This window comes from Nyctereutes procyonoides, unplaced genomic scaffold (genome assembly GCF_905146905.1).
Source record: "Nyctereutes procyonoides isolate TBG_1078 unplaced genomic scaffold, NYPRO_anot_genome, whole genome shotgun sequence".
NCBI lineage: Eukaryota > Metazoa > Chordata > Mammalia > Carnivora > Canidae > Nyctereutes > Nyctereutes procyonoides.
This window is the reverse complement of record NW_026575134.1, coordinates 26,012,678-26,037,133: the sequence shown is the minus strand read 5'-3', so window position 1 is coordinate 26,037,133 and position 24,456 is coordinate 26,012,678. Positions and strand designations below refer to the sequence as shown.

At 36.4% G+C, this 24,456-nt stretch overlaps 1 protein-coding gene across 2 annotated transcripts in view; it reads left to right on the top strand.

The window, feature by feature from the left end:
- The window catches only part of TTC17 (tetratricopeptide repeat domain 17), a 116,924-nt gene that overhangs the window by 12,196 nt on the left and 80,272 nt on the right, over positions 1-24,456 (top strand). For both annotated transcript variants that reach the window (XM_055301187.1, XM_055301186.1), the window contains exons 2-9: positions 9,716-9,805; positions 14,200-14,369; positions 15,378-15,489; positions 15,740-15,871; positions 21,359-21,468; positions 22,016-22,160; positions 22,625-22,764; positions 24,164-24,324. In XM_055301187.1, the coding sequence (XP_055157162.1) occupies positions 9,716-9,805; positions 14,200-14,369; positions 15,378-15,489; positions 15,740-15,871; positions 21,359-21,468; positions 22,016-22,160; positions 22,625-22,764; positions 24,164-24,324 (1,060 nt within the window). The remainder of the gene's footprint in view (positions 1-9,715; positions 9,806-14,199; positions 14,370-15,377; positions 15,490-15,739; positions 15,872-21,358; positions 21,469-22,015; positions 22,161-22,624; positions 22,765-24,163; positions 24,325-24,456) is intronic.

Genomic DNA, 24,456 nt, shown 5'->3' with positions numbered 1-24,456 from the left:
CTATCCCACCCTCCTCGCGTGTTAATACTACTACTGTGTAATGAATAATCAAGTTGAACATTATTCAATGGTGACTTAACAGCAGTGATTTCTAGCATGAAAAAGCAAAGTAAATTCCTGGCTGTTGAGTTTGCCATCACCTGAGTAATGATAAAATTAAGGTTCAATTTCTGGCACTCATTTTAGTGTCCCTTTTCCAATATTTAATTAACAAATCTTAGTTTGACTGTCATAACAAAATCCCATAAACTGAGTGACTTAAGTAACAGAAGTTTATTTTCTCAGTTTTGGAGTCTGGAAGTCCAAGGTCAGAGTACCAGAGTAATCAGGTTTTGGTGAGAGTTCTCTTTCTGATTTGCAGACCAGCTGCATTCTTGCTGTGTCCTCACGTGGCAGAAAGAGAAGGCAAGCTTTTGATGTCTCCTCTTATAAGGCCACCAATCCTGTCATAAGGCCCAACCTCATGACTTCATGTAAACCTAATTACCTTCCAACAGCCCGATCTCCAATTACCATCACATTGAAGGTTACAGCGTCAACGTATAATTTTGGGGAAACACAATTCAGTGCACAGTATCCATCTAAGAATTTTCAGGCTCTCACATGTTTTATTTATTACCATTAAGCCTGGCACTATGTCTGAAACTTGTGGGTACTTGTGTTAGTTTTCTATTGGCTGCTGTTAAAAATTATGACAAAGTGGCTTAAAACAACAAATTTATCATCTTACAGTTCTGTAGGTTAGAAGTCTAACCATGTTTCACTGGGCTAAAATCAAGGGGACAGTATGCTGCATATCTTTCTGGAGGTTCTAGGGGAGAGTCCATTTCCTTACCTTTCCTAGATTCTAGAAGCCACCCATATTCCTTGGCTCTTGGTCCCCTTTTCTAACCTTTCTTCCTTAGGCACATCTCTTTCTCTCTCTGACCTAACTATTCCACTTTTAAGGACCCTTGTGATTATTACACTGGGCCCACCTGCATAACCAGGCTATAGTCTCTGTCTTAAAGTAATCTGAATAGCAACCTTAACTCCATTAGCTGCTTTAATTAAGTTTTGCCGTGTATCCTGAGTAGTCCAAGGTTCTGGGATTAGGACATGGACATCTTTGTCGGGACATTATTCTGTGCTTGATAAATATTAGCTACTGGAATGAGAGTCACTTCTGAGTTAAATATAAAATAGCTCTAACTGCACAGCGACATTTTTCTGTTTAAGTTTACAAGAATATCATAAATATACCAATGAGAAATATCCATGACTCTTGAGTCTTGATCCAGCATTTCATTTTCTTTCCTTGTAAAGTTGTAAATTGTCTACTTTATTCATTTTGTCATTTGTATGTTTCCTGGTGACACAAATCAGAACATGTAGACTGGTAGCGTTTATAAGAAGTTGTTCATCTGTTGTTCATGTTGAAATTGGTTATTAACTTGGTTTCAGTTTAGGACCTGGTGATTGTGTGATGTGAATGTTCTCATAAAATTGGCTGCAAAGTGGGGCTAGGTGGCTTAGTCGGTTAAGTGTCTGACTCTTGATTTCCGCCCAGGTCATGATTTCAGGGTCATGAGATCGAGCTCTGCGTCAGGCTCTGTGCTCAGCATGAAGTCTGCTTGAGATTCTCTCTCCCTCTGTCTCTGCTGCTTGTTTTCTCTCTCTCTCTCTCTCTCTCTCTCTCCTCTCCCTCTCCCTCTCTCTCCCCCCCCTCATAAATAAGTAAATAGTGTGTAAAAAAAATTGGCTGCAACACTGTACCTGATCCAATCCAGATATGATATACTTCAAATACCTAGATGGTTTTAAGTGCACTTAAGCATTTACAGCTTTATCTTCCAAGAACTATGGAAATGAGAAGTTAAAACCTGAGGGTAGAACTTCAGAAAATATAGTTAAAAGGCCATAAAAATCATGCAATGGTCAAGATTCAGTATTTTCATTTGTTTAAAGTTTATATTAGTTTTCATAACCTGATATCTGATTAAAAAATTGAGGTTGTTTTTAATTTCTCATTGAAACACCATATTATAGGGACGCCTGGATGGCTCAGCGGTTGAGCATCTGCCTTCCGCTCAAGTCATGATCCCAGAGTCCTGGGATCGAGTCCCACATCAGGCTCCCTGCATGGTGCCTGCTTCTCCCTCTGCCTGTGTCTCTGCCTCTCTCTCTCTCTCTCATGAATAAATAAATAAAATCTTAAAAAAAAAAAACACCATATTATACAAGTACCCTAATGGCAAAAATGTCATCTTTAACAAAAATATTTCCAAATCCTGACAGTTCATAATGATAATGTTTTATTGGTCTGATATTAAGTATTTCTAGTAAAAGATCTGCTCATATATTAAAGTTTTGAAAATTATTATAGCCAGGAGCCCATGCAAGTCCCTCTCCAGAGCCAAGGCTGGTCTAGTATTTTGTTTGTGAACTTGAACTTCTCCTGACCAGGAGGGAGATGCTGGTTCTTGGTAGTTAGACTTGAATCCCGAAGAAAGAATTACACGCAAAGTCAGGCACCAGACTTCTGTCTCCCTCATTCCATCCCTCTGAACTCATCTTACCTGCCCCTGCATTCGCCTGACAGGGGTCACAAAGGTGAAGGTTCTTTGGGCCGTCATTTGAAAAGGGTAGTGAATTTGATTTGAGAAGAAGATAAAAATCTGAGGAGAGTAAGGTAAGGAACAAGAAAATACAAAAGAAATTACCTGTTTGAAGTGTTTTGCCAGCCCCCCCCCCACGTATGAGAGAAGAGTTTTTTTCTTTATGAATATATAAGGAAAAGCTACAAGACTGTTCCTCAGACCTAAGCTTATTTGTCATTACAGTTATTTTCTGTTTATAAATACATGTTGTATAGCACTCAAAAGTTTCATCTTAACAAGATCTGTAAATAGCACTTAAAAAAAAAAGAAATATGTGTTTGCTGAAGGAGTCAGAAAACACAAGAAGGTAATCACCTAGAGTCTGCCCTTCTAGAAACCATCATTCATAAAATTTTGATGTAAACTATCAGATGGATTTAAAGTGAGCCAGTGAGGAAGATTTTTTTTTAAGCACACAAAAGAAGAAAAATCTATGGCCAGCAAAGAGGTTAAAATGTATTCACCCTTTTCCCTGTGTTCTTGAGTGTTTAGAAACTCCGTGACTTGTTAGAAATTTAAGTTGATTCAGCTGTTTTGGAGAAAAGCTAGCAAAAAATATAAATTTAAAAGTGAACCTAGCATTTCCTTTTCTAGGAAGGAAATAATTAGGCAGCAATCAAAAAAATTTATAAGGATACTCATCTCAATATTGTTAAAAATGCAGAATAACTAAAAGCCCAAATTTTAATTAGTAGGAAACTGGATAAATAACTTTAAGATATTAACCATTAAATAGGGTGATGTTGATCTATATTCCTGAGAAAGAAATCTGATAAAATTTAGGAAAGAGTGGAAAAGGGAAGGATATAATATAGTAAATACTCCATTTTTGTAAAAATATTTATCTACATAGTTCTGTGTGTGTGTGTAATCAAGTTGAACTTTATTCAGTGGTGTTTTACAGCAGTGATTTCTAGCATAAAATAGCAAAGTAATTTCCTGGTTAGCCAGGAAATTACTACATGTGTGTATGTGTGTGTGTGTGTGTGAACAGGCAGAGAAGTTATCCTGACATAATTATATGACAGCGGATATCTCGGAAGGTGACATTTTGTGTAATTTTAATTTCCTTCCTTAAATTACCCATAATGTGTTTGTTTTTACAGCAACATATATATTTAGCTTATGATCAGAAAAGAGATTTTTCTTTCAATTGAACTTTGTAAGGCTTAAGTGGCATAAGGAGAGGGAGAGCTAATTTTGCTTATGATACAATGAACAACCTAACTGCTCAAATAAATAGCCACTGCTAATTGGAACCTTGGTTTAATTTGACAAATTGACAGTTTGAAGGAAGTTTTTAGCTACAGCTTTGGAAAGAGTCCCCACCTAGAGTGAGTGCAAATTTATATGGGCAAATTGGAAGAATGATCATTTCATTCATTTGAATATTAGATTGCTTCAGTGATGTGAGACTGGCAAAAGATGACGCTTTTATGGTAGTGTTAAATCTTTTATGGAGGACGGATGTAAAAGGTATAAGGAACTTCAGAGTCATCAGGTTAGGTCCTCCCTCAGTTTATAGATGAGGAAATGGAAGCCTGCATAGGACCTTAAGCCTGTGACCTTTGCTTAAGGTCACACAGCTGGTCATCAGACAACTTCAACAAGCAGTCAACAGTGTTCATGTCTAACATGTACCCGAAAGCATATTAAGTACTGGAAGTAGAAAGAAATTTTTTAAAAAAATTTTTTGGAGAGACAGACATACAGTAATTAAACAATGTAATAAATACTTTTAAAGAAGTGTGTAAAGAGTACTGTGGAAACTCAAGAAAAGGATGTGGCTTCACAAAAGAAATGTCCTTTGAGCCCAGTCATTTGGCCTTCACCAAAAACATAAGGATCGATGTGTGTTCCAAGTAGGAGAATTAGCATGTGCAAAGGGATAGGAAGTCTGAAAAGAGCCACGAGGGTAAGAAGATACCCTAGGTAGAGGACCTAAGAAAATTCACAAAAGTTTGGAAATACCATCAAGACTTTGGTATTGAAAATTTTTATTGGAATGTTTGAACAGATTCTAAGTGCTGCAGATACAATCTGATCCAGGGCTGAAACAGCCTATAGCCATGATAGGTTTATTCTGTCTTCATTTCTCTCTTTCTTTAACCCCATTCCCAGTCACCCTGTGACTACAAGATGGCTAGTTCCCATAAGTCAAACAAAAGTTTTAGACTACAGTTTCTTTAGAACCAGCTGACCACTGGGTTGATGCCCCTTCTCGGAAATAATCACTGTGACCAAGGGAAAGGAATCCACTGATTAGGGCTTCCCATGTGGGGAACGATGCTTCCACCCAAGCAAGGCTTTTGCCACAAGAAGGGGATTACAGATACTAGAACGCAAAAACAATAAATGCCCACTTAGTGGGATCACTTAAGGTAGAAGTAAAATCTTCATTGCTTTGAAGATTTTTATTTATGTTTTCCAACATACAGTCTCAATAAATAATCAAAAATTCTGAATAAAAGATTTAAAATAATCCATCTCTACTTTCTAATTACGGGGAATGATTAAAAAATGGGTATGGTGTATTTAAGATTTCAGTCATGCTACACTCATGTACTTATTTGAATACCATTAAAAAGTAACAGGCAAGGGACACCTGGGTGGCTCAGTGGTTGGGCGTCTGCCTTGGGCTCAGGTCGGGACCCCGGGGTCCTGGGACTGAGCCCTGCATCCGGCTCCCCGCAAGGAGCCTGCTTCTCCCTCTGCCTGTGTCTCTGCCTCTCTCTGTGTCTCTCATGAATGAATGAATGAATGAATGAATAAATAAATAAATAAATAAATAAAGTATTTTTTAAAAAAATAACAGGTAAGAATGTCCAGCATATGTGAAGAATAAGTTGCATATGAGAGCTGGAATTAATATATAATGGAAACACTCAATTTCCTGTCATAAAGGACCAGTGGTGAGGGACTCACTCTTGCTCTTATAGAACTCAAAAATGTTTATATCCTTAGCCTGGTTATTTTAAGTTTAAAGTATTCACCCTTTATTTGATTTGGCAGTGAAGTAATCATTCTTATATTGTAACACTTCCCTCTGTTACCATGTGAATTTCCTAAATTCACAAGAGTTAGGGCTTCAGATTAGACATGTAGGTATTAGTGATAGAGACAGCAGCAAATTTTGAAATCTGTGAAAATGAACTTAGTAAGATATTTATATATAATTGGACACATGTACTTATATAATGTATCCAGAGGAAAATGAAATTGAGTTGAGAACTCTTAGAGAATGAATCATTCTGTGTAATACAAGTCCATTTAGCCAATTTTCAAATACTTGGTCAGTTTTTCTCTGCAGTATAAACTTTGCTCTAAAATATATTTCATACTTCTCACCATCTTAAGTAGAACAAACTGAAAATAATTCCTTTTCTCTTTATGATTCAGGTCATTACAACCATATTTATTACACTATGAAGTAACAGAAGTTTGCAGGGTTGCTTGTCCCTTGTGAAAACACCCCTAATAAGGTGCTTTGAGGGGATCCCTGGGTGGCGCAGCGGTTTGGCGCCTGCCTTTGGCCCAGGGCGCGATCCTGGAGACCCGAGATCGAATCCCACATCGGGCTCCCGGTGCATGGAGCCTGCTTCTCCATCTGCCTATGTCTCTGCCTCTCTCTCTTTCTCTCTCTGTGACTATCATAAATAAATAAAAATTAAAAAAAAATTTTTAAAAAAAAAGGTGCTTTGAGATCTAATGTATGTGTCATGTCCTTTTTAACCTACCTCTCTAACTCCTGTCACTTTTTGCTCCTGGGCTGGTAACAGCCTCTTCTAAATGCTGAAGATTTTGAAGGCATCCACATTGTGTATAAAATTGGAATACATAGGCTTCAAATATTGACATAGTGGGCCTGGTTTATAGAGGCTTAATAAACCTTTATTGGTTGAATGGACATTGTAATCTTCACAAATAAACTCTCTTTGTAACCTAAGCAGGGGAACTATTCAAGACGGGAGAAATTCAAGCTGATTGGCATTTGCCAAAGATAATTTTAAAGTCTTAAATTTTAAGAACTTGAGGTTACCTCAATAAAAATACATGTCAGGCTATAAATCTGCAACCAACACTATCTGGCAAAGATCCATGCCATTTGCTGCCATGTCAAAAAGAGAAGCACAGCTGTCTGGGCTCCCTTCCTTCTGCTAATAATCTTATCTTTATACCTCCTTTAGCTCTGGTATCTTTGTTCAACTTAAAGCTTCTAGGAAATGAAAAGAACTTCCTCACAATTGAATGGTGGCCAATCCCATGCTATGCAAATATGATAAAGCCCTGATTAGTATCCTTTTAATCTAAAACTAAGATTTTGCTTTCAGTATTTCTTCAGTGTAAATCTTCATTTATCTCATTCTTTCATTCTTCTTGAGTTTCTCCAAGTATCAGGTGAACAGATTGTTTAGGTATTTTAGAATTGGGATATCATACTCCAGCATTCCTTCCCCTACCCCGTTTTTGTTTTGTTTTGTTTTGTTTTGTTTTGGTTTTGTTGTTGTTTTCCTTAAAATCTTGTTGAGAAATACTTATAGAGTCATGTATAAATAGCTACCTCTTCAAGTTCTGGAAAAAGTAGCAAAGTAAGCAGACTTTCTTTGGCCTCCTTATGAAAAGTTCTTTTGCACTCTGGCCACTGGCTTAGCTTTTACATCTTCTCTGTAAAAATTACAGTGTGGTGTAATATATTCCGTGTTGTAAAAAAGATTGACAGGCTTTGGAATTAAATTGGTCCATATTCAACCCATTATAGTAGCTTTCCCTGTTCCACATGCATTTGACTGTTGGGCATATGTTCAAATACTATGAAAAGAAAAGCGAAATTTTCTTATTGAGATAAACGTAGGATTTTGCTTGTTGGTTTTTGCTAACTTTGATAAAGGAGACTTGCATCTCAGGTGGTCAAATACTGTAGGCCTTGCTATTTTATTTTTAGTGCCTTTTAAATTCAATCTAGTTCTGACATAGATTCCAATATATAGTGGGAAGGCCAACGGGAGGGGTGAAGGGATCTCATCTTAAAAGCAAGACCATGGGCTATAATAAGTATTCATAACTAAAAAATAATAATTATGTAGTTCAAATAATTGCAATGAAAGTATGGAAGTTACTCTGGACTATCTCTTTTTCCCCTGGCATCTGTGAGATGGTTGAATGAGCAAAGGCAGATGAGTTTTATCTGTAGTCGCCTAACATTGTCCAATTTAATGCATATTATTAAAACAACTGTCCAACTTTATTTCATGTTCTTATTACCTCTTTAAAAAAAATTTTTGGGGGGAAGAGGGGCTCAGCTCTTGAATAAATAAATAGATAAATAAAATCTTTTAAAAAAATTTGTTTTAATAGGCTCTTGTATCACCAAGATCTATGCAAGCCTACCTTCTCTGCTTAAAAAACTAGCTGTAGTGGGACCTGGGTGGTTCAGTCTGTTAAACCAGGTCATGATCTCAGGGTCATGAGATGATGCCCGGTGTTGGGCTCTGTGCTCAGCATAGAGTCTGCTGGGGATTTTCTCTCTCTCCTCTGCTGCTCCGCTGGCTCTCTTGCATGCTTGCTCTCTCAAATAAATAAATTTTTAAAAACTATTTCTCAATTTGATTAGTTAAGCTGATACCAGTTTCTTAGGTTACCAAAAGATAGTTTTTTCTCAAAGTGGAACTTCCTGAAGGGCTGGTATGTAATTTGACAGCTCCAGTCTAGCACCATGGAATAGCAGGAACTTTATCTCATCCCTTAGATGCCAAGGCCACTGTCAGATTTTTCTGAAATTCAAAAACCATGTATATGTGTGCACACGTGTGTTGTTTTCTCTTTATTTTAAATGTATTATGTATGCATTATAAACAGTTTAAAAATATACAAGTATATAAAACATGAGTGGGCCTCTCTTCTTTATCCCAGTTCCCAAAAGAAACCACTGTAAAGTTAGTTTTGTGTGTATAGAGGCATGTGTATACCTATTTCTATAAAAATATATACATGTAATTTCTTTAAAATATCATACTATACTTATTATTCTTTCTTTTTAGTTAATTATACATTGTGAACATCCTTCCATGACCATAGATCTAGTCTTTCTGTATTTTATTTTATTTTATTATTTTATTTTATTTATTTTAACACAGAAAGAGAGCACAAGCAGGGAGGATCAGCAGGCAGAGGGAGAGGGAAAAGCAGATTCCTTGCTGAGCAGGGAGCTCAATACAGGGCTCAATCCCAAGACCCTGGGATCATGACCTGAGCTGAAGGCAGCCGCTAAACCAACCGAGCCCGCCCAGATGCCCTTTGTATCCCATTTAGACAGTGGATTTCTCTCTTCCCTTATTGTTATGTTTTTAAGTAGGTTACACAGCCAGAGTGGAGCCCAACGCAGGGCTCAAATTCACGACCCTGAGATCAAGACCTAAGCTGAGATTAAGAGTCGGACGCTTAACCGGCTGAGCCACCCAGGCACCCTTCTCTTTTCCCTTATTGATAGACAACAAGAACAAATTTATAAGCCTGCTACTAGCATGAGGTTCATTTTCCCTACATCTTCCACAACATAGTCACTTGTTTATGTTCCAGAGAACATGAGTTGTAAATAATAAATCTCAAGATTATTTTATATTAACTTTGACTTATGGCTTCTACAGATAGCCTTCAAAAATAGGTGCTTTTAGTATTTTCCTTTTATCACTCCAAGCCTGTTCAGATATGGAATATTCTGTCAAGACAATTCCTTTTTTATTATTCTGGTGTGGATTATCTTTTTGAGGAATTTACCTTATCATTCATTGCCAAATACTTTTCTTCCTGAATATTTTTTTATATAACTGACCAAGTTAGAATATTTGCTTCAAAAGCTTACTCTTTAATGTTGGAATTCAAGGGGCAGCTATTATATGTATCATTCTCTTTGCTCTAATTTATGCACGGTCACTTTTGAAGTACTCCTTGAGTTTTACTGAGCGCCTAACACTGATTATAATGGTGGTTGAACAGTAATTTAAAGCATATTAAAGGATACTTTATGAATCCAAGCAAATGTTGATGAAATATGAGCTGTATTTATTGCTTGTTTGCAGGTGGATTCACCAATGAACTTGAAGCATCCCCATGACTTAGTCATATTAATGAGACAAGAAACAACAGTTAACTACCTCAAAGAATTGGAGGTGAGGCAATGGGAATGTGACATGCAGCTGAAACTTGTTGCATTTCACAGGAGCTATTTATTCAAAGAAAAATGAAAGCACATTGTTTCTTAAGCCCAGTTCTCAGTTTCATAGGAATATATTACTTTCAAATCACATTTTTAAAGACATCTAATTAGAGTGACATTTGAGCAGTAGTAAGAGAAACAGAATAACCTGGATTTTGCCTGATTGTTGACTGACAATATCCTTGAACCAGAGATTCCATGTATAAGCTTTTCCATCAGTTATGAAAAGGAATAATCTCTGTGCATATGCTTGGAGAGTTTGGGTAAATACAAAAAGAAAATGGTTTCAGTACTCTCTAAAGATGTATTTTTTATTAATTCCCAAGTAGGGTCATCTTATTTTGTGTTTTTATGATGAAGCAAAAGCATTATTCACTTTGCGCCTTGAAAACTTGAAATCTCTTAGTACTAATAAAGTCTGACCTATTTTTTTCTATCATAGATTTCACTTAATAACAAACAGTATTAGTTTTTTGAAAAACCAGGAATAAGACGATAAGTATATTTATACAGCTTGATGCTTGGAAGCTTTATCTGTTATGTAAACACAGTGTTCAAAAAATGCAGTGGTGCAGAAAATAGTTTTTATTTTCAGGTGCATATACACATTGTATATATTTATTGCCATTCTATTTTAAGAGACAGTATGATATAAAAAGACTTCAATGGGAGTATGTGAAGGGGGAAAATGCCATTCACCATGTTGATGAAAACAAAAATGAAAAATGTTGACCCCGTCAGTTTTTGATTAAGGTAGTAGAGACTCTGGGATAAAGGTACAGGCTGGAGATATAAATTTGTTAGTCAGTGAATACAGACTTACAGCCATGAAACGAATATTATTTATCTACAAAGTAGTGACAACTAGATGGACTTCTTAAGGTGCCAGAAGACAGTGGAGGAATGGCTTCAATAGTCCTAAGGGAAAAACAATCAAACTAGGATTTTATGTTCTTTTAAGCCATCATTCAAGAGTGAGGGCAAAGCAGAGATGTTTTCTGACAAAGATGGAGTTTACTTACCACAGACTCTCACTTGAAAAAAAAAAATCAAAGATGTACTTCTACAAGAGAAAAAGTAAACCCAGTAGATGTGCATAGGCTGTATAATGAGTAAAAGTACTGATAAAGAAGTTGCTACACTTACTTATTGTTTGCACTTTGAAAGGTAAAGCCAGATAAAAATAATATATAGTTGAGTTGAAGCACGTTCAGTGATTAGTTAAAAGCTTAGACTCTTCTGTCATGTTTAGGAGAAGGTAAAAGTAACTGAATAAATTAAAATCCTGTTGGAAAATATATGGGCAAACATACTAGAAATTTAAGAGTATTGCTACCTTTCAAGTACTTTTGCCAAAAGAAATATGAATCTACCATCATGTTTTCCAGTGTTGTTTATTTCAGTATAATTGGTTTTCTTCATCATCCTATGTATTTTATTTTACATATTTAAAAGATGACTCTGAGAAGGGGGTCTACAGGTTTCATCAGACTGCCAAGAAGTCTATAACACAAAAAAGTTAAGAACCCCTGGATTGTGCTATCAATATTCAGGAAATACAGAGGACAAAGAAAGGGATGTGTTAAATGAACCTAGGAGATGCAATCAACAAAATCCTGTAGATTGGCAAACTCTGCAGAACAAATAACCCAACTTCTTTAACAAATAAACTACAAGAATTAGAACTGTAGATTACATTTCTGTTACTCCAGTGCTTGCCCTTTCTTTATTTTTTGTTAAGTTTTTCATCAATATTTTACTTATGACATTAGAATAGGGAAGGATTCCTTAAAAACACAAATCACAAGAAAACAACTCATAGTTCTAAGCATCTTAACACTAAAAGGTTCTCTTTAGCAAGTGACACCATGAACAAAATTAATAAGCTGTAAGCTGGGAGAAAATATTTGCAGTACGTATAACTGATAAAGAATGAGTTTACAGACTCACTCTTCATAAATTTATGGAAATCATTGAAAAAAAACGGGAAAAATAGGCAGACTTAGAAGGTTGAGTTATAAAATATCTCAAACATGAAAATATGTTCAGTTACATTAATAATTGGATTGGTTAAGATAGGCTACATTTTGCAGTATATGACAACTTTTGCATTAGCAACAAACAGCCCCAAAAATCTCAGTGCTATATCATGGAGGAAAGTGGAGGCTCAAGGAAGAATAACCAAGCACACAAACCTGTTTAAAGTTTCTACTTAGAAGTGACACCCTTTCTACTCAAACTCCATTGTCCAGATCAAGTCACATGGCCAAGTCATAGGGCAGTATGTAGTATAGCCTACCTACAAGAAAAGAGTCCGGAGGGAATGAGCAAGTGGAAACAGATCATTTAATAACATCCCAGTAATCTTAATGGCTTAAAACAATAAGGTCATATTAAATGTCACTCTGGTCCAAGTGCCAGAACCCAGGCTGACACAACAGCCACTGCCTGGCATGTTGCCATTCTCAGTACCTGAGGGAAAAAAAGAACATAGTAAAGCATACGCTGGTGCTAAAAATGTTTCCCAACAGAGGATTAAATGGCACTTCTCAAGTTAGCGTTTGTCAAAGTAAGTTATACTGGCCACACCGGAGTTCAGCAGAACAGTGAGTGTACAACCCTTCGGAAGGAGTTGCAGCAAATTCATTAATAGTAAATACAGTCTACCCCAATAATTATAACAGCTAATGCCCATCAAATTCACATAAATTAAAAAGTATGATGTTGCTGAGTTTGTGGGGATATGGATGTTACTGCAATTTGCTGGTAGAATTCTAGCGGTTATAACAACTTTGAAAGGCAGATTGATTAGTAATGATTAATAATGAACAAGTCAGAAAAGGTACATCCTGTAATGACCCCTGCTTCCCACATTTTTACCCCTGCTGGATCTTTTATACGTGTGCATAGAGACTTTTATAAGAGAACATCACAGCATTTTTAATAGCAAAAAGATAAAAAAGAGGCAACCTAAAGGTTTACAGAAGAATGGAGAAATGTGTTTTTATACATCTGCTAAAATGAAAAGTTTAGAGCTATACTGATCACTGCAGATAAATCCCAAAACCATAATGTAAAGTTTGAAAAAATAAGAAGTAGAATGACATAGTGTGATACTGTTTACATAATATTTTTAAACTTGCAAAGCAATGCTAGATGTTGATTTGGGACACATGTATGGAGGTATATATTATATATTGATACAGATATATTTTAAGAGAATAAGGGTAATACAGTAATATTTTGTAAAGTTATATACAGAAATGATACATCAAACAAATTCAGCATAGTGGTAACTTTGGGAAGGGAGGGGAGATTTTGAAGGCAGTAAAGAAAGGTTTCAACTACTTTATTTTTCCTTTATAAAAAATCTGAAATGAGTGTGGCAAATGTTATCATATGATAGATGTGGTTAATGGAAACATAGGTTTTTAAGTAATTCCTTTATATGTTTGGAAAAAAAAATTGTGAGTAGCAGGAATTCACCTGGGTACAAGGCATTAGGGGAAATTTTTCCAGTCAGCAGTATCAACATGCTGGATGTCTTGAATGACTGAATATGTGTGGACAATTGAACGTAGTTTTAATTGCTGAGCCATTTTGTGCCAGGGAAGTTAAGTAGACAGATGCAGCCTTATAGGTAGTCAGAGATCATATTATGAATTCTGTTGTAAATGTCATATTCTGTTGCTTTCTATATATGGATACCTGTTAGAGAAGCTTATTTATATTAACTAATTAATTCCCCCTTATCCACAGTTTCACTTTCTGAGGTTTCAGTTACTACACTACTCCGGGTCAACTGCGGTCCAGAAGCAGATGATCCTCCTTCTGACCTATAGTCAGAAAGTCAATAATAGTCTAACACGGTGTCACGATGCCTGTATCACTCACCTCGCTTCATCTTATCTGGGCATTTTATTATCTCACAGTATCACAAGAAGGACGAGTACAGTACAATAGGATATTTTGAGAGAGAGAGACCACATTCACTTTTATTTTATTATTTATTTTATTATAGTATATTATAATTGTTCTGTTTTATTATTAGTTACTGTTGTTAATCTCTTATGTGCTTAATTTGTAAATTAAACTTCATTACAGGTATAAATGTATAGGGAAAAAGTACAGTGTATATAGGGCTTGCTACTATCAACAGTTTCAGGCATCCACTGGGAGTCTTGAAATATACTCCTACAGATAAGGGGAGACTGCTGTGTTCGCAATCCTTGTCTTCCTTCAGAGAGGATTCTCTGACTTCAGCACATTAAATTCTCCTTTCTCTTATGTGGTATCTAGAATGAAATATTAGAAAAATCCATTGTGTTCTTGTTGTCTTCTCAACAGAAGCAATTAGTTGCTCAAAAAATTCATATAGAAGAGAATGAGGACAGAGATACAGGACTGGAACAGAGACATAATAAAGAGGATCCAGACTGCATCAAAGCTAAGGTGCCCTTGGGGGACCTGGATCTGTATGATGGCACATACATAACTTTGGAAAGCAAAGACATCAGGTAAAGAAAATCTCTTTCCAAAAATACAATTAACATTTTCCTGAATAGACCTTTCTCAGATCAACAGGAATTTGTGTATCTAATGAGAATAAGCTTCGATGACAAATGAATTTATTGAAATTTGAAAGTTCAAAATACACTGCACATAGAATTCTTAAATATCAATTTAAAATAATACCACAGTAGATGGTTGAACAATTTATAGTAAAAGAAATAGAAATGGCCAATAAACATGTGGAAAACCTCTCAGTAAGATCAAATAAGTAAACCATTTAGATAGTTTTCACCTATCAAATTGGAAAAAATATTTAAAAATCAATAACTGGTAAAAATTTGGAGAGTCTGTCAACAGAAATGTAAATTGGTTTAAATTTCTAGGAAGAATTTTTTTTTTATTTGTGATAGTCACAGAGAGAGAGAGAGAGAGAGAGAGGCAGAGACACAGGCAGAGGGAGAAGCAGGCTCCATGCACCTGGAGCCCAATGTGGGATTCGATCCCGGGTCTCCAGGATCGCGCCCTGGGCCAAAGGCAGGCGCCAAACTGCTGCGCCACCCAGGGATCCCAAGAATTTTTTTTTTTTAAGATTTTATGTATTCATGAGAGACAGAAAGAGAGAGAGAGGGGCAGAGACAGAGGCAGAGGGAGAAGCAGGCTCCCTGCAGGGAGCCCAATGGGGGACTCGATCCCGGGTCTCCAGGATCACACCCTGGGCTGAAGGCAGCGCTAAACCGCTGAGCCACCCGAGCTGCCCTTCTAAGAAGAATATTAAAAAGCTTTTAAAAAGTTCATGATCCTGACATTCTTTGGTCTCCCATTTTCTCTCTTGATTTATTTCCTTAAGTTAAAGTCCTAAAATATTGACTCCTGGAGTAATTGTGTGAAGAAGGTTGAATGTTGACGACTAATGGTTGTAAAGATGAGATGCTATGATGCATAGTTCAGTTAGGGAAAAATTAGACATTTTTTCACCTTTTGTTCACTTATTGCTCCCGGCTTCTTGATTTTAGCCCTGAAGATTATATAGACACAGAATCTCCTGTCCCTCCAGACCCTGAGCAACCTGATTGTACCAAAATTCTAGAACTGCCATATAGTATACATGCTTTTCAACACCTGCGAGTAAGTAGAGAGATTTGGGATTTTTTTTTTTTTTACATTTTTTCTGTAATTTAGTCTCTTGCTTGTTAATATTTTTCTTTCTTCTCCCCTTCTAAATAGCTTTATAATCTTATAAACATAGCCAACTTATTAAAACTCCTTTAAAAGAAATCCTATAAGATACTGAGTTAATTGTGAGCTTTTGTCTTATGATCTCCATTTTCTGTATCTGTGCTTTGTTTTTTTCCAATTTTTTTCTTCTTCTCTTCAGGGTGTACAAGAAAGAGTTAATCTTTCTGCACCTCTACTACCTAAAGAAGATCCAATCTTCACATATTTATCTAAACGACTAGGAAGAAGTATAGATGACATAGGTCACCTCATTCACGAAGGCCTGCAGAAGGTAAGTCATCAGTGATTAAAACAGCTGGAGACTCTGTGCACAGGTCTTTTTTTCCTCAGAAAATAACCTGCCTAGATTGTTTTTTCTAGAGTGATTTTAAATGTGATTACATTAATATAAACTGTATGGTTCAAAGCTAAGGGGAAACATTGGCTGTCTAGTCCCCTTTAGCAAGGGATGCCAAAAGTTTTATTAAATTGACTCGTGAAAAAACAAATTATAAGCCAACATAAGCAACAGAGCTTGTAGGGTAGATTGTATATTTTGAATGTGAAAGAAAATTTAACGTTAGTGCCTTTGAAATACCTACCTACAAGAAAAAAATGAGTGGGAAATAGCAAAAAGAGAGACTGAACATGAAAGACTCCTAACTCTGGGAAACAAACTAGGGGTGGTGGAAGGGCAGGTGGGGGCGGGGGGTGACTGGGTGACAGGCACTGAGGTGGGCACTTGACGGGATGAGCACTGGGTGTTATGCTATATGTTGGCAAATTGAACACCAATAAAAAATAAATTTATGATAATAAATAAATAAAACAAAAATCTGAATTAAAAAAAATACCTACCTACAGTTTCTCGATCATCACTATTCTTTGGATAAGAAAAGAATCACCACCAACAATAAAGTCTTATAATCTTCTTTTAAAGTACTATATACTTCTAAAAACATGAGATGCCTGGGTGGCTCAGTGGTTAAGCGTCTGCCTTTGGCTCAGGTCATGATCCCAGGGTCCTGGGATTGAGTTCCGCATTGGGCTTCTTACAGGGAGCCTGCTTCTCCCTCTGCCTGTGTCTCTGTGTCTCTCATGAATAAATAAAATCTTAAAAAAAGAAAAAATTAAGAAAAATTAAAAAAATAAAAACATGTAATAGGAAATTACATAACAGGACCCAAAAAATTAAGTATATCATTCAGCATAACAGAAATTTAGAAAACAGGATTTGGTTTTGTTTTGTTTTGTTTAACTCTGCGCCTGAAGAGTACCATGAAATGCAGTCTAGTTTCTTTTTTTTTTTAAGATTTTATTTATTTATTTATTTATTTATTCACTTATTCATTCACTCATTCATGTATCATTATTTAAAGAGAGCAAGTGAGCAAATTCATGAGAGCTGGGGAGAGGGAGAAAGAGTGAATCTCAGGCAGACATCATACCCCTTGTGAAAGCCGGATGTAGGACTCGATCCCACAACCCCAAGATCACAACCCAAGCCAAAACCAGGAGCAAAATGCTTAACTGACTGAGCCACCCAGGCGCCCCCAAAGCAGTATTGTAATGGTACTATACATAAAATGAAAGGATAACATTTGCATAGAGTTTATTCAAATACATTATATATACATGTATTTGATGATTTTTATAGCTAAGTTACTGTCTTCATCTTGTTTTTCTGAAGATAATGTAACACATTTCATCCCCAGAACTTGATGAGTAAGAGGGTAAAACTGATATAGGATTTAAAATATCTTTCAGGGGATCCCTGGGTGGCTCAGTGGTTTAGCACCTGCCTTTGGCCCGGGGCATGATTCTGGAGTCCCGGGATCGAGTCCCACATCCGGCTCCCTGCATGGAGCCTGCTTCTCCCTCTGCCTGTGTCTCTGCCTCCCTCTCTCTCTTTCTATGTCTATCATGAATAAATAAAATCTTTTAAAAAATAAATAAATAAAATAAAATATCTTTCAGAGTATATTTTGAATGTGAAAGAATTTTTTTTATTTTAATATTTTTTATTAAGGGCTATAAAAATATCCAGAAAGATAAATAAATGTGATGCAATGATATATGTCCTAATATGAAGAACTTTCTTTCAGTACATTGTTTTTCTTCACAATTGCCTTCAAATCACAGGAGGCAGTGATTCCATGCTATTTCCTCTTCTTTTATTACACACTGCAGAATTTCTGAATCAGTATCCCGCCCTTAGTCTTCTCATTTATAAATCAAATTCATTTTCAATCCATTGTTTAGAGGGTTAAGTTGAAAGTAGATCATAGGGGATCCCTGGGTGGCTCAGCAGTTTGGCGCCTGCCTTTGGCCCAGGGCACGATCATGGAGTTCTGGAATCGAGTCCCGCATCAGGCATCCAGCATGGAGCCTGCTTCTCCCTCCTCCTGTGTCTCTGCCTCTCTCTCTCTCTCTCTCTCTCTCTCTCTCTCTCTCTCTCATAAATAAATAAATCTTTAAAAAAAAGTAGATCATAGTGGTAAGTTCTGTATAGAAAATTAAAATAGAGGGTAATTGGGTGGCTGCTTTAGATTGAACAGTTGGAGTCATCTCTGGAAAGGTAAAGTTTAAGCTAACATCTGAATGACAGGGACCAAAGTTAGAGATCAAGGAAGAGCATTCTTAAGCTAAGGCAAAGGCTCTGAAGCCTTAATGAGCTCAGTAGTGTAGTCTGCTCTGGCTGTCATCATAAAATATCACAGACTAGGTGGTTTAAACAACAGAAACTTCTTTCTCATAATTCTAGAGGTTGGGAAGTCCAGGATAAGGTGCAGACTGATTGGCTCCTGGTGAGGACTTTCTCCCTGCCTTGCAGATGACCACCTTCTCACTGTGTCCTCCCGTGTCCCCTCTCTGTATGTAGTGGGAGAGAGGTCTGGAGTGTCTTCCTCTTATGAGGAAACTGGCCCTATTGGATTAGGGCCCTACCTTTATGACCTCATTTAACCTTTACCACATCTTCACAGGCCCTGTCTTCACATACAGTCACACTGGGGGTAAGGCTTCCACATAAAAATGGTGGGAGGGGGGCAGGGAGAGACACAAAAGATTCAGTCTATAACAGGTGACTTAAAATTAATGCAGGTCCGTAAGGTTAGAGCCTGGTGACCAGGGCCAGACTGTAAGTTAGGGTGAGGACTCTGTGGGCTGAGACCTGAGTGCTGGGAAGCTAAAGCAGAGGAATGACATAATTCAATTCACATTTTTTAAAACATACCCTTAAACTTGTATAGAAAAATGACTGAAGGGACCAGAACTGAAAACAGAGCAGGTCTAAGGCTGGCAGTAGTTGGGGAAAGTGATGACATAGTTTGGACTAAGTGGTTAGCATTAGAAAGGGAGGGACTTAAACTATTTTAGGAAACGTTTAGAAGCTGATGAGTTAGATGTGGGGAATGAGGGAAAAGGGAAATCAAGGATAATTCCTGAAGTTTTGGCATGAGCAACTTGAAGGAGGAGCAGGGTTGGGAAGCAGGAAGAGAAGATAGAGTCTGTTGGGGCCACATTAAATTTGAAATAGCTAGATGAGAGAGACTTGAACTCCAGAAAGAGCCAGAGCTGTATATATAGTAGAGGACAATGGCGTAGGGACTGTTCGCAGCCATGGGACTGGATGAGATCATCTGGAGGAAAGTGAAGTGTGAGAAGAGGCTACTCTGAGTCCTTGGTCCTCCCATGGTTCGCTGTCAAGCAAAGAGGGAGAGGCCAGCAAAGAGATCCAGAAGGGTGTCCAAAAGAATGTGGTGTCCTAAGAGCCAAGGAAAAAAACTGTGTTCAAAAGAAGGTGAAGGCATTAACAGTGACATTCAAACATCTATAGATTTGTGGGGGAAATTTTATGAGAAATCTTACAGAAAAAATTCTTCCTTAAAGATATATTTTTCTCTTCCAATATACTATAATATACAGAATATTCTACTTATGGTGTTATCACCTGTTCATATAGAATTTTTATTCAATTTTTTGACCCAACTCATGATAGAAAGTCTGAACGTAAGAGATAAAAATCAAAGCATTGTTGATTTGAAAAAAAAAAAAAACTTTCTCAAAGGTTATCAGAACAGACTGAAAAGCAAGTCATAAGTCAGTTCTGAAAGGATGTGACATATCCCTTAACCACCTGCACATACTGTTATACCTTCATCTGCATCACTTCCAAATTGTATACATCCCTTGAAAGTAGAATACTTAAGGCTGATTAATGAGAATTACACTTCATTTTAATCTTTAAAATAACTGTTTTTAAAGAAAACAGTTTGTCCTTGTGAAAAAAAAATCAGACTATATAAAAAAATCTATAAAAGAGAAAGTAAAAAAACACTCATAATTACTGTTTTATAATGTAGTCTTTTGTATTTTTATTTTTACACATCTCTATAGTTAAGACTTAGTTAATCTTATAATTTTTTTTAAGAGACCGAGCGAGCAACACGGGGACGGTAAGGAGGTGGTGGGCAGTGGAGGGGGAGAGAGAGATTCTTTAAGTAGGCTCCATGCTCTGCACCTGATGTGATGGGGCTGGATCTCATGTCCCTAAGATCATAACCTGAGTTAAAATCAAGAGTTGGGTGTTTAACCTACTCACTGAGCCACCCAGGCACCCCTAAGATAAATTTTTAATAATGGGATTGTAAGCATTAAAGGGTAATCATATTTTTAAGGCTTTTTACATAAATGTCAAACTGTCCCCCAGAAATGCTGTGCTCACCTAACATTTCTACAGTTAATATCTGAAGTTAATATGGTGTTTGGCATTCTTTTTAATCTTTGCATATTTGTAAAAGGAAAATTTGTATTTTTTAGATTTATATTCTTTGTTAAGTTTTACATTTTATCTGCTAGTTGACCATTGTTCTGTGTTTTTGAATTGTCTGTTCATGTTTCTGGCCCATGTTCTCTTATATTTTCTCTTATATTTTTGTCTTCTTTTTAAAGCTCCTTATGTATTAAAAATAGTAAACAATGGTGTCATAAATATTTTTCTCAGTATATCTTAAACTTTATGACTTTTTAAAAAACTTTATATGACTTTTTTTTGCCATGCTGAATTTGAAACTTCTCTGCATGGGCTTAAACTATTTATGTGGTCGTGGTCCAGTTCATTGTTTTGACCTCTGTGTGGTTGAAAAATAGTATATGTTATGAGATGAAAAATCAAGGCGCAGAAGGAACAAACCTATTTAACTTCACTAAATAATACACTTATTACTCTATGCTAAAGACATAATTTATAGCAGGTAAGATTTGTATTGTGAATACAGATGACAAAAGAACAAATAAAATTCATCTTTTACTAAACGGATAGCTTGTCATTTGCTATTTATGTATGTACCCTCATTCAGATACTTAAATAAATAGGAAATTTAGTCAATTTCAGGAATTTCATGTTAGAACAATGGCATTTCTAAATAGGTTAGGTCATAACTTCTAAAGTCCTGAAATAGGAACCAACAAGTTTGGGCCACTCGGTGGGCTTTTCAGCTTAATTTCCACCCTTGGAATAAGAGCTTGGAGTGGAATGGTCTCTCTGTGGAGATGACACCTGAAGGCGCTTACTTGCTCAACTGATGATCAGGACGTTCTTGTGACAAGTGTAGATTATTGGCACTTTGTCCCCTGCTTCTTCACTGCTGGAATGTCTTGTTCTTTATCTTAAATTTCAGAAGAGACAGAATAGTAAAGGTGCTCATTTTGCACATTCTAAATCAAAGAAGGTGTGTTGAGTTGTGTTTCATTGTCATTTTATTTGTTTAATCTCTAGAATTCTTCCTCATGGGTACTGTATAACATGGCTTCATTTTATTGGAGAATAAAGAATGAGCCATATCAAGTAGTGGAATGTGCCATGAGAGCACTTCACTTTTCTTCCAGGTAAGATTTCTCCCTTTCTGGACTTCTGATTCTCCACATAAGAAAGTGATATGAAGAAGCATTGTGTTGTACTTAGACTCTCCTCTATCCCTGTTGAAAGAATTTAGTCCCATCACCAAAAAATGGCAGATGTCAAAGAGTTTATAGTGATAATAGCATAATATTCTTCTGATTTCCATTAAGGAAAGGATATATAATGTAGACGCCCTCTGATTCACTTGAGACTTAAATATAAGGACCTTGCCTGGAGGAATTAGCATAAATTAAATTTTTCTCAAAGCAAATAATGAGCCCATTTAAAGTCACAAAATGCCTGCCGGACCTTATTTTTGTGGCAAAATTTGTAGTTATCAGATTGAATAAGCAGCATCAGTTATAAATATGTAACAGTATGATTTTCTTAAGTTATTTTTTCATCTGTCAGTACACTCAAACTTATTTTTCTAAGTTCAGTAACTTCAAATGTAATTTTCCCTTGTAGTTACACAGAATCATGGAGCATGTGTTTTTCTCCTAACATCTAATTGCGCCTCTCCTTCTCTTTTAGGCACAATAAAGACATTGCCCTGGTCAACTTGGCAAATGTTCTGCACAGAGCGCACTTCTCTGCAGATGCTGCTGTAGTGGTCCATGCAGCTCTGGACGACAGTGACTTCTTCACCAGCTATTACACTTTGGGAAATATATATGCAGTAAATACAATTTTTTGTTTTCATAAGCCAGACCAGTTGCTATTTTCCTTTCTTTTTAAAAAATTTTATTTTCAATTAAAAAATGCCTTTTTTCCCTTCCTCTTTTGGTCTGAACAAGGAAAAGGGAATGGAAATGAAATGATGAGGGGGAAAATACCTTAACACAATAATATAGCCTAATTGTCCTAGCCTCTTGAGAAAAAAGAAAAATAATTAAATTGATAGGAGTCTTAAATTCATGCAGAGTACACCTCTTAAGATAGCAATATTTTCTAGTTAAGTGATCTTATAGTATATCTTATGTGGTGGAATTGGGCACTGATCAAAAATAATGTGCACTGTAGAATGAGATATAAGTATGGTCTTGTAAGCCGTTAGGGGGTTTGGACGATCCAACCACGCCGTGGCTAACGTTTTTTCTCTTATGTGTGTGTATGTGTGTGTGTTTGTTTTTGTCTCTTCAGATGCTGGGAGAGTATAACCACTCAGTGCTCTGTTATGACCATGCTTTGCAGGCCAAACCTGGGTTTGAGCAAGCTATAAAGAGGAAGCATGCTGTCCTATGTCAGCAGAAACTCGAGCAGAAACTGGAAGCTCAACATAGGTAATTGGGAGACAAAATTTCACTGAAGCCCTAGCACTGTAGAACCTTAGGTTAGACCTGTGTAGGTGATGTAAGTAAGTATCAGTTGGTTCCTCAGAATTAGAAATACCTCTTTGCTATGCTAATCCTATCCCTTTTCTCCAGATCCAGGAGGGTTAGCACAATTCAGAGGTTGTGTGGAGTAATCTTTTAATAGTATGAATTCCAGAACTAGAGAATGTTTGCAGGAAACTCTGTCATTTAGGTCTTTACGCTTTGACCATGGATTACTTTAGTAAGTTGGGGTGGGTGTACTTCCTCGTACTCAGTAATTCCGTTACTTTTAATTTCCACAGAATACATTGTTGGTAAAATCACTTCTACATGCTGTAGTTGATCTTTCTCCCCTTTAGCTGCTAGGGTTGGACTAATGTTATATTAGTTAAGTAACATTGAGAAACATTTGGCCCATATTTTAATCAGATTTCTGTAAATTGCACAGTGATGAAGTTCTATTGTACTTCATCCTTATAGTATATTTAATAAAAAAAATGTATTTGATTCCATAAATAGCAGGGTTAGTTAGGAAACTTCACATAACTCGCAGTGAATTATTCTTCTCTTATGGAATTAGCCTCAGTGTTTTGAGGCAACTTTGATTAGTAAAGAATTAAATGGAGATTTGAAACTCACTAAACTATTGCATTTGCTTATTTTCCAATCAAGTTAAAGCATAATGTGAAAAGGAAGGAATGACTGCTTACTTGTTTATGCCTGGCCTTCTATTACACCTGATCAGAACTTGTCCTGGCTGAGCAAATTGGTTTTTACATCATCTGTACAGCTCCTAAATTTCCATATGTTACAATGTAATAGGACGAAAGGATTTTGTGACTATATATAATCAGGCAGCTGATTTACTAATAGCAGGTGGTAGAGAATATTTCTTTCTAAGCTAGGTTTCTGTGGTTTCTCCCCAAATCCACAAACCCAAGGAGCAAGGTACTTTTGGTCCTTTCTCTTAACCTTGTCTTTACGTAGAATCAAAAGAAATGATGAAAAGGTGGCTTTGAATATTAGTGGAACTAACACAGACTTTGTGAAGGGAAGTAGTTAGTTGTTGAATATGTAAAGATTTATAGTATGTTGCTATGTATCTTTTGGGTACCTGACCAGTCCACACAGCATTTAATGTCAAGATAGTCATATATAAGGGAAGAATTTTGCATCCATCCTTTTGCCTCTAAGTTTTAACAAAACAATAGATTTCTTTTGCCCCATTATTTTTAAATTTGTGTTGTATGTAAAAAGGAAAAAATAGCAATTATTGCTAAGGACCAGAAAGTGTATGCAGTAAGGTGGATTTAAAAATTCAGTTTTAAAGCTCTATAACTTTTTCCTGGTGTTAAAAAATGTTAAGATCCCTCCAGCGAACACTGAATGAGTTGAAAGAATACCAAAAACAGCATGACCATTACCTGAGACAGCAGGAGATCCTAGAAAAACATAAGCTGATTCAGGAGGAACAAATCTTAAGAAATATCATCCATGAGACACAGATGGCAAAAGAGGCACAATTAGGTAAGTATTGATTGCAAATAATTAAAGACAGGTTAGGAAGTTCACTTCTAGCATGCTCTGCTTTCATAACTTTTGTGTAGCCCTAAAGCAGTATAAAGTTATGTTTTTGATTTCCCTTGGTCTTAAAATTGA